General features: G+C 40.7%; 1 protein-coding gene across 1 annotated transcript; it reads left to right on the forward strand.

Annotated features, from left to right (window-relative positions):
* Positions 1 to 319: 319 nt before the first annotated feature.
* GLRX2 (glutaredoxin 2) lies at positions 320 to 9,239 on the forward strand. The gene is made up of 4 exons (XM_012772409.3): positions 320 to 661; positions 4,813 to 4,876; positions 7,882 to 8,058; positions 8,957 to 9,239. The coding sequence occupies exons 1-4, from the start codon at positions 570 to 572 to the stop codon at positions 9,089 to 9,091; spliced, it is 468 nt and encodes a 155-aa protein (XP_012627863.1). The 5' UTR covers positions 320 to 569; the 3' UTR covers positions 9,092 to 9,239.
* Positions 9,240 to 11,075: the final 1,836 nt, after the last annotated feature.

An 11,075-nucleotide genomic window follows, 5' to 3' on the forward strand; every position in this document is an offset into this window, starting at 1 on the left:
TATTTTATTTTCTTTTGTTTTCTAATTTTATTTTTATTTTGAAACCATAATCTTTGTTAATAAACAATGAACACTGGATTGCTTTTCTCTTTTAATTCTGAACGTAAAGCCCAATACGCCCACGATGTACACGGGCCGCCGCTCCAGCCCTCACGTTAAGATGCCGCAGCGAGGCTCTCCCTGCGTCCTCACGGAGACCTGAGCGACAGGAGGCTGGAGCCGCGCCAGGCACCGCGAGCGCGCCTCGCGCCCTCCTCCCTCGGCCGCCTCGCCAGAACGTCGGCCACGCCCTCCCGCGCGGCGTCCTGCGCCTGCGCGACCGCGCCCACCCTGACGGAACAGGGGCGGGGCTTGGACGGAGGCGAGGTCGGCGAGGGGCGTCCGGGACGCGCCGGACTCCGCGCTCCCCGCCGCGCGGCGCCGCGAGCCGCCGAGGAGGCAGGACGCGCGGCGGCGCCCGAGAGGCCGGCGGGGCGCGGGCAGCCCGGCGGGGCGGGGCGCGGAGGAGGCGGGCTCTCCGGCGTCGCGGTCTCCGGCCGCCTCGCTCGCGGCTGCCGAGGGACGTGACCATGTACTGGCGCGGCGCGGCGCTGGCGGGGACGCGGCTCCTTCGGAGCGGGAGCTGCTCGGCAGGCCGGCTCGGCGGCGCGGCGGCCTCTGGGTACTGGCCGCGCCGGCTGCGCGGGGCGGGTCTGGGGCGGGGCGGGCCGGGCCGGCGGGCAGGAGGGAGCCCGGCGGCGTGCGCGGCAGCCCGCTGGGCCTGGGGACGGGCCGGAGCCGCGCTCTCCTCGCCCGGCGCCCTAACACATCGCAATTTCAGATAGACAGTGAGTGGTTTTAGGCCGAGCGCGTCTCGGATGTCGCACCGGACGTGCTTGGAGCAAAGGAGGCACCCTGTCATCTGAGATTCCAAGTTAATCGGTCGTCCTGCGTTTCTCTGTTAGACCTGGCCACCGCTCCGCGGGCGGGGAAGGTGACGAGTCCTACGAAGTGGCCAAGGACCTGAGGACCGGGGCCTGTGCTGGTGGCGCCCCCGGCGAGACGAGAACGGTGCTATCCGCACCTCCCTGCAGCGTGTGCCCCGCGGCCTGCCACGGCGCATGCGCGCTCGGGGGCGCTCCCCGTTGTCTTCGTCTGGGCCCTCTGCGGGTCCCGGGCCGGTGGGGACCCCCTCGGGAACGCGCTGACCACGTGGTGTTAACTGTTTGGTAGATCCTTGAGGTCCCGTGGTGCTTTTTCTGATATGTGTCCCTGGGGCATGTGGCACTTTGCCCACTTAGCACATGCTGGGCACTCCGTAAACGTAGCATGACTAGTTGGTGCTTCATCAGTGTTGAAATGTTCGCTGTGCACTCACTTCCTCTGTGGATGCATAGGTGATAATTTTTACAGAGGTCAACTAGGAATCGAAGAGGAAGGCTGCCTTCCAGAAACTTTCTCTTTTATTTGGCTGGGAAGGGGATTAAAAGTGCACCTACTATCTCCTGTCACTACCCAAGGAAGCAATCTGTTATCAAAGTTCTACTGGAGAGCCTGTTCGATAATAGTGTGGAAAAATAAGTAAATAAAAAATGCCATTACTCCAATGGGCTGCTAAAAAAAAATTAAAAAGAAGGCTGTGACACATGGTTTGGGATGACAGTTAAATGCTGGACTTGATGAAAAGGGTTTGTTTTCTTAGTTGATAAACCAGATACAGATTGCTGACTTATTCCACCAAAATTCCTTCTTAGGTCCAGGCCCCCGCTGCCTAACCTTTTCTTTTCTGGTTTAGGCGTCAGGAACTAACCCTGCTTTTTTCTTAACCCTTTGCACTCACTTGCTTTTTTCTCAATTTCTTTATTCTACTCAGGATTTAATTTTTTAAATACCCCAGATTTTATAAAGCGTGGCAGTAGAATAAAAAACTGGAGTTTCTTTTCATACAAACTTATTTATTTGGATTTTTTAATATTTCAAATTATTGATACATTCAAAGAGTAATTTTAATCTCTATAATTTTTCATGGTGTATTTTTTGAAACATTCACCCACATGAAGACCTGGTTTACATTCACATGCTTCACAAATATAAAGCGTCTCTCTTCTTCCTCCTTTGATTTTTCTGTTAGAACAAACAACACAATCTTTGTGTTTTTTGTTAAGGTGAGGTGTGATTATATGGAGCTTTCCATCTAAACGTTGCTCTAAGTTAGTGGATAATAATCTACCCCTGGAAGTTAGTGTACCATCTCTGCATTTACATTTTACTTGTCCTTTCATGCTAATGAAAACAAGAAAAGATACTGGACAAATAGACAAAAATCCCCCTTCCCCCCCGCAGTGAAACTACGTGTCAGGTGTGGCTAGTGTGGACATACGAGTTGCTACAGCTACCAATGTCGAGTCACACTAGACATCTGAGTGCAAAGAGTTAAAGCTGCACTCCCCCCCCCCCAATTGGCTGCAGTCCCCCCAGCTTGCTGCTCCTAACTCCTTCCTTAGTTAAACACACAGGACTTTTTTGTTTTGAAGATTTTCTTGCTAATCTATTGGGAAGCAAGGAATAATAGATTGTAAGCATTGGGTAGTTATAATGTTTAGTTGCAGTAGTTCCTGTCTCTCTTACTCTTTGTTATAACTGAAGGTGATGTTTCTTATAGCTTCCTTATTCTAAGTGTGTGGAGTATCGCTATACAGTATTCCCCCCACTTAACCCATGAGGGATACATTCCAAGACCCCTAGTGGATGCTTGGTCCCCTAGTGGACCCCTAGTGGATGCTACAGATAGTACTGAGACCTGTCTGTCAGGGAATTCTGGGAGAAAAAATAAAATAAAATAGAAAGAAAGGGGAGGGAGGGGGAGAGAGAAAGGAAAGGAAGGAGGGAAAGAGAAAGAACTGGACCCTGTATATACTATGTTTTTTCCTATGATAAAGTTTAATTTATAAATTAGGCAGAATTAAGAGATGAACAATTATAACAATAAAGCAGAACAATTATTTTCATAATAAAACAGTCATTTCAAGAGCCCCTTGCTGAATCTTTGTAGAAGCTGAATGCTTTCTGGCTTAACACATTGCCAACATTGTAACACATTTTCTGTTCATGTGTCTAAGTTTAATGCTTTACACACTTATCATGGACCGGTAACTTTTGTGGTTCGATGTGTGATAGCAAAACTAGCATGTATTTCTTTTCCTCTTCACAATTGCACAGAAGCTTTGCTTGTCCTGCAGATCTTAGTAACCTTAGCATATGATTTTTTCTTTCTTATTAAGTGGAGAACTTTTACTTTTGCACTTAAGGGAAGCATTTTAGGGCTGCTTTTTGGCATATCCTAATTGCCAGCATCATTATTCTTGTTCTTTGGAGCCATTACTAAGTAAAATAAGGGTTACTTGAACACAAGCACTGCCATACCCAGAGGGCTACTAAGTGATTAATGGGTGGGTAGGGTATACAGCGTGGATGTGATAGACAAATGGAGAATTTCCATCCTGGGCACAACACAGCTAGATGGCACAGGATTTCATCACGCTACTCAGAACTTAAAACGTATGAATTGTTTATTTCTAGAATTTTCCATTTGATAGTTTTGGACCACAGTTGACCTTGGTAACTGAAACTAAAGATAAGGGGAAACTTATATATAGCAGATGTTCATCATCCAAGGATCACATTTATTAGAGCCATTTAGAGTGGATTAACTTTGAAAAAGTGAAAGAAAACATTATAAAAAGTAACTCATATTTGAGGACATTGAAGTTTAAATGCACTCACTAATGAATGACTAAATTGTTAATTTGGAGAAAAAATTTTTCTATCAAAATTCGAGTTTTGCAAGATAATCAGGATATTTTTTTAAAATATTTGAAGCTTTAATTCTTTACTCTCTTCTTCAATATTTGAGTAATTCTCTTTTGAAGCATCTGTTATATCTTATGCTGTTGTGATATTTGTATAATAATTTCCCTCTGCAGTTAGTGTGCATCATGGTAGGTGACACTGTTCCAACAGTGCAGCAAGGCCTGGCTGGCCAAGAAGTCACGATGCGTGGATGGGGAAAGAAAGGTGCTAGGGACAAACAGATCTGACAGTGTTAAATGGAATGGTGTTTTAGTGAATATTTTCCTGACAACAAATGCTTTCTTTTATAAGCTCCCAGCAGCTAGGTTTTGGATAATAAATACTGAGATAATGAGGGGCCCTATAAGCAGTAAGTAATGGTAGTAATGTCAAAGGTTATTGAACACTTACTATATGTAAGGCACTCTTCTACTTTCTGTATATCAATTCATTTAAGCCTCACAAAACCCTCTGAGAGATGAGAGTGATTGCTGTACCCATTTTATAGACTGGAATATTTGGAGCTATAGACTGTTGTGGTTGAGCTACCTTAGTTTCCTTAAAATCTTTAAATATTTGTAGGTTCTCTGCCTCACAGAATGTTCATGGAGTTCTGTCAAGTTTTAATAAGAAAATGGAAACTATATTTTTAAACCAATGGTCAGGTCATATGGCCAATAAATAGGACACAATATTTGAAATTTGATGGTCATAAATGAAAATGTGACGGGCTTTAAACACAGTAAATATGATATTATTAAATAATTTAGGGCATTGGAAAGCTAGTTAGATAAGCACCTAGGCCCTTTTGGTTTTAGTAAACAAATACTTTGTAAACTGATTTTTTGTACTGATAATAAGTAAAATTTTTTTCTATTTTTTAGGTTAGGATATATTTATGTATAAGATTTTCTTCAAATAGGACTCATGATAAATTACCTTCAATGCTTAATGAACTATGTTGACCTTTTTAATTCCATTTAGGATGGGGAGCAGCATATCATCATCTTTGGGGAAGTCAGCAACTGCTCCTATGAACCAGATCCAAGTGAGTGATACGGGAGATGTGGGAAAAAACTTTCCTTTGTGGAAAACGAATTATTTTACATATTTACTTTGCTTATTCACTATCCGGACTTAATATAATTTAGCAAAAAATGAATTACTAAATTATTATTTTAAAATCTGTCAAAATAATCCATGTAACAAAGAAGTCCGAGATCATTTTGTTAACAAAATTTGTGAGATTTATTTGTAATGAAGTATTCACTCCCTCTAAGTTGGATCTATGAGCTTGACTGCTCCTTTTCATCAGACCCACCTCAGGCCTGTTCCTGATACCAGTCAAGCTGCCCTTAGCTAGGGATCCTATTTGATCTTGGCCTGGGCAGCTGCTTAACAGCTTTCTTCCCTACCATAGAACAAGCAGTAGTTACTCCATAAATGATCCTCTCAGGCATGCTATACTGTGTTCTCTTGTCCTCTCTCTTTTACTGCAAAGCTTAGTTATTCTGCCTCAGAAACTTTCTCTTATATATTTTTCTTCCCTTGCAGCTTATAAGACATATTCTTTTTTTGTTTGTTTGTTTTTGTTTTAAGACAGAGTCTCACTGTGTTGTCGGGGCTAGAGTGCTGTGAAGTCAGCTTAGCTCACAGCAACCTCAAACACCTGGGCTCAAGCGATCCTCCTGTCTCAGCCTCCTGAGTAGCTGGGATTACAGGCATGCGCTACTATGCCCGGCTAATTTTTTTTTTATATATATATTTTTAGTTGGCCAATTAATTTCTATTTTTAGTAGAGACTGGGTCTCGCTCTTGCTCAGGCTGGTCTTGAACTCCTGACCTTGAGTGATCTGCTCACCTCAGCCTCCCAGAGTGCTAGGATTACAGGCGTGGGCCACCTTGCCTAGCCAACATATTCATTTTTTTCTTTCTTGCTTACCACCCACTATCACCACATTAAAAAAAAATTTGCCTTTAATTGAATTGGCTAAACGTATAGCTGTTGAATGTAACAGTAATACTAGAAACCTGAGAGGGAATTGCCTTTTTTAAAAAATAAATATATCATGAAATATAAAGTATAAAAAATACATCATGAAATATAAAGTTCATAAAAAATACATCATGAAATATAAACTTTTGGAAAAGTTGGGAAGAGGGTTCAAGAAACCCTGACATTGTCATCCTGAGTTTCAGCTCACTTTGGAATCTCTTTGTCAGCGTTTTTACTACGCATCAGCACCCATGGCACTCGTCTCTCTCTAACAGTGGTCTCAGTGTGCCTGGAACCTGGAGCAGCATGGTGGGGGAAGAGCACTGCTTTGGTATTATAACAGGGTTGGGTCAAATCCTGGTATTGTGAACCTGTCAGCCTGTTTTGTCATCTGTAAAATGGATTCATTAATATTATACATCTCTCTTTTATGGCTGGCCCTCCCTGAGATAGACTTTTATACTAAATATTATGAGTAAGCAGAAGGGAAAGTATAAAAACAGAACAACTTGCAGACAGCTAGGCTATAACTTAGGACCCTTATGACACCCAAGGGTGGGTACAACTTCTGAAGCGCTTTGTCTGGGTACTATACTTTCTGATATTTGGCCTTCATCTCGAAGGTGCTGCTATGACCACTTACCACAGAAGAACAACTTAGACAAATGCCTGGTTACTAAATCTATCCATTTAAAATTTCTTAAAGGACCTAGCCATTCATATATCTAAAAACAAAAAAACCAAATAAACTTAGGCTGTGCAGATGCATAGCAAAATCTCATGGTCATTGTGGTAAAGGTCTGGAGACTAGTTTCCAAACCAGGATGATATAAGTATCATCTGGGAAAGTTTTCAAAAACTATAGTTATTGACTTCTGTCTCAAAGTCACTGAATCAGCACTTCTGGAAGTAGCTTTTCCAGGACCAGTGGTACCAGAATATCAATGCAGTAACAACAGCATTCGCACTATAAATATGTGTAGGAAGGCATGAAAGTGGAGGAGTATGTGATTGTTTATACCTGCATCAGTGAAAGCCTCACATTTTAAAGAGAGCTCACACATTATTCCTCGCCACTGAAAGTTATGGAAGGTGCCCTCTTGGCCTTAGCATCATCTTTCTAGAAACTTCTGTGCCATGAGAGCCAAGTGGAAGAAGAAATGAATGTTCAGGCTGAAGCACAAAAGGAAGAGATCCAAGTGTCCCACTTTTTGTGCACATGTGAAGGCCACAAAAGCAGAAACATGGAATGCCAGAGCCTGGGGACGCTGGTACAGGTTATTGGGCTGCATGCTACTGTCTAGAACTAACCTCTCAGTGGATCTAGAACTTCATTGTCATCCGATCGCCAAGACCATCTCTAAGAGAGCCATCTTGCTCATACCAAAACAGTCCTTGTTGGTCCTTTGCCCTGGACCTGACATTTTGGACTAGTTCTAGTCTCAGTTGTGGCTCAGTGTAACAAGTATACAATAAATCATATCTTCTGGTGTTTAAAAAAAAAAAGAAATGTATAGAAGGTAAGGAGTTAACTCCTTCTGAGTGCCTACTGAATATTAGAGAAGCAGTATATCAGAGAATAAGTAGCTGGACTGTAGGGCCAGATTTGCCTGGGTTCAAATTGCAGGTCTCCCACTTACTATTTTATCTTACTCTGTACTTCATTTTCCTCATCTACAAAGTGGGCATGATAACAGGACCTGTATCAGGATTATAGTGATGCTTAAATGGCCTAGTAAAAGGTAAAGTATTGAGAATGGTGCCTGGCACATAGAAATGTTTGCTCAATATGAATTGGCTATGATTATTATTTGTCATTATCATTAACATTTACTATTCCATGTCTGGTACTTTCTATTTGTTATATCTTTTTTTCCTAATAGCATTCCTTTGAAGTGAATAATACCCTCAGTCTACAGGTGAAAAAATAGATGATAGAGACTTAGTTTGAGCCTGAATTATGAGACTCCAAAATCTATACCCTTGCTACAATAGTATGATATTATTCTAAGAGTTAATGTCTAGAATTAAGATGATTTTTTAAAATTTTATTTCAGGAAACAATTTCTGATCATTGTGTAGTGATTTTCTCAAAAACATCCTGTTCTTACTGTAAAATGGCAAAAAAGCTTTTCCATGACATGAATGTTAACTATAAAGTGGTGGAATTGGACATGCTTGAATATGGAAGCCAGTTTCAAGATGCTCTTTACAAAATGACTGGTGAAAGAACTGTGAGTATAACCTCTGTGGTACTATTCCTCATTAATAGGCTGTGCCCTGGATTACCCAGAGCTTAGAATCTGTGTTAGGAAAATGAGCCAGACATTGTCTGAGTATCTTACATTGATAAAGAAACTGCGGATCTGGGAACTAGATTCTTGGAGTAGCAAACAGCAGAATTAATTCTTTTTTTTTTTTATTCTTACCGTGTGTGTGTATGCGCACCTGCTTGCATGCGTGCGTGGGGGTCGACAGGAGCAGGTGGGGTAATGGTGCTGTCATAAGAGCTTGTCTATGGTGTTGAAGGTCCTCTTGGAAATCTTTGCAAGATAAAGGTATCCCTCCTGCCCTTGGACAATACAGACCAGAAGTTGGCCTTCAAGTACTGTGCTAATAGGAGTGCTTTAATGCTTCATGTTTATAGGCTCTTACATGTAGATTTTTCCATAATATGCATAATAAAAATATACAATATTGCCACTTTCCTTCTTGTTTATTATGCATGGAAGAAGTTTATAGCCTACTCTGCCCCTTTAGTAAACAAATGTAAGACATAACCATTTAAACATTATTAATAATTAGACTGCTTAGTTTGTTTATCTTTTATAAACCATAGTGATTAGGAAGAAAGGTTTTAGAATCAAATTGTCCTGGATTTGAATCTCAGCTCTTTCATTTACTATCATTGTGATCTTGGGCAAGTTCCTGGGCCTCATTTTCTTCCAAAATCATGCTAAAGTGATACCTACTCCAAGAGTTATAAAGATTTAAAAAGCTAATTTTTGAAAGAGCTTAGTGTGGTGTCTGGCTCATAAAAGTACCCAGAGTGTGAACATCTATTATTATGTGAAATGATCTTACAGTTCTGATGCTGGGGGAAGCCTAATCTATCTTTTATTTGTCCAACAGGTTCCAAGAATATTTGTCAATGGAACTTTTATTGGAGGTGCAACTGACACTCATAGGCTTCACAAAGAAGGGAAATTGCTTCCATTAGTTCATCAGTGTTATTTAAAAAAAAGTAAGAGGAAAGAATCTCAGTGACATAGGTACTCAAAACTTTGCTAGTAAATATCAGTTATTTAGAGTGATAATGCCTGAGAGTGTCTTTATAATGAGGATGTTTTAACTATATTAATTCTCTTCATGAAGATGTAAAAATAATGAACAATAAATTGCAGTGGAAACCTCATCTTCCTACTTGCCAATTCTTGAGTAAAAGGGATAGTATTTAAAAGATAAGGAAAGAATATGTTTTATTAGGAATTTATATATGAATTTTACAACTGATAGAAGATAAGCATTTGGAATTCTTTATTCTCTATAGTTTTCAGAGTTAATTCTTTACCTTCCATAGCTTTCAGTGGTAAGGACTGATTTGTGATTTCTCTTTAGAATTTAATGTCTCTCAGTGATACAGTTGTGAAGTAGGTAGGGATATCTTGTACCATTTTGTGACAAGCCTTCACATCTTGTACTTGTAGAATAATAGAAGCATATTAAATTTGTAGCATGGAATGAAATTTATCTTAGAGAAACTACTCATTTAATGTGTCTTAGTAGTTCCAGGGAACAGAACTATACCTATGAGCAGAAATTAAATGGAAGATTTCAGCATTTTATGAGGATGCACTTTTGAAACAGTTCAGGAATATACTTGAGTTATATTCTGAGGTGAAGAGTTCTGCTTTCCAGAATGTGTTTAACGTCTGTTGGACATTACATAAGGGAACCAGGTATTGGATGGGAAGCTAGACTGAATATCCCTAGAGTCATTTCTGATGTTGATATTGTACAATTCTGTTGGCTGGGAAATCAAACTGATTTCATCTCAGATAGATTTATCAAACAAGATTTATCTTATAGGAAGCCTTATTTTATTTATTTATTTTTTTTATTTTATTTTTTTTTTGTGGAGGACTGAAACAGGAGGAAGCCTTATTTTAGAATAATTGAAAGTACTTTTTTTTTTTTTTTTTTTTTGAGACAGAGTCTCGCTTTGTTGCCTAGGCTAGAGTGAGTGCCGTGGCATCAGCCTAGCTCACAGCAACCTCAAACTCCTGGACTCAAGCGATCCTCCTGCCTCAGCCTCCCGAGTAGCTGGGACTACAGGCATGCGCCACCATGCCGGCTAATTTTTTCTATATATATTAGTTGGCCAATTAATTTCTTTCTATTTATAGTAGAGACGGGGTCTCGCTCTTGCTCAGGCTGGTTTCGAACTCCTGACCTTGAGCAATCCGCCCGCCTCAGCCTCCCAGAGTGCTAGGATTACAGGCGTGAGCCACCACACCCGGCCTGAAAGTACTTTTAATACTTTATTGAATAAGTCATATATTTAACTTCATATCAACAAGATTTTTTTAAGTGCCTAGAATAGAAAGTCATTAGTTGATACCACATGTGAGGCAGATTGCCAGATTCTGAGAAGAGAAAACTCTTCCTTTGAAGTGGAAGGAAAATGGATTTCAAGAGTGAATGCTTCTGCTTTCTGGTCAGAAAGACCAGGGAATCTGGTATTGTCCTGAAGAAGAGAGCTGGTGGCTTTCTTGGCCATTTGCCATCAGTGATATTTCCTACATAAACTTAAACTGCCATTAGGAGACTTGGTAAAGCAAGAATTTAGGTTATTTCATTTTCATGTGATAATCTGAATTATAACACAGAATAGCACAGAAAATGGAATGTCTTTAGTTCTTTATTTTGCATTATGTCATGACAAATTTTACATGCTTGCTATGTTGTAAAAATCTTTGATAGAGTTGAAGAAGTCTATTATCTATGAGAAAGATAAAACTGTAATTGTATGTCATCATTATTAATCATATTAGGTATCAAGGGTAGAGGCAGTTTGCTTCAAGGTGTACAGACACTGACCAAGTGGTGTTGATAGTGCTCAACTGTGAAGAAACATATTTTCCCAACTCTTCCTAGAATGGTAAAAGGAAGGAGGGTGAGGGGAGAGTGTTGGTTGATTCTTGATTGTGTTTAGATCTTGAAATAATTCAGTTTGAAGGAGAGAAACCTT

This window comes from Microcebus murinus, chromosome 23, assembly GCF_040939455.1.
Source record: "Microcebus murinus isolate Inina chromosome 23, M.murinus_Inina_mat1.0, whole genome shotgun sequence".
Classification (NCBI taxonomy): domain Eukaryota; kingdom Metazoa; phylum Chordata; class Mammalia; order Primates; family Cheirogaleidae; genus Microcebus; species Microcebus murinus.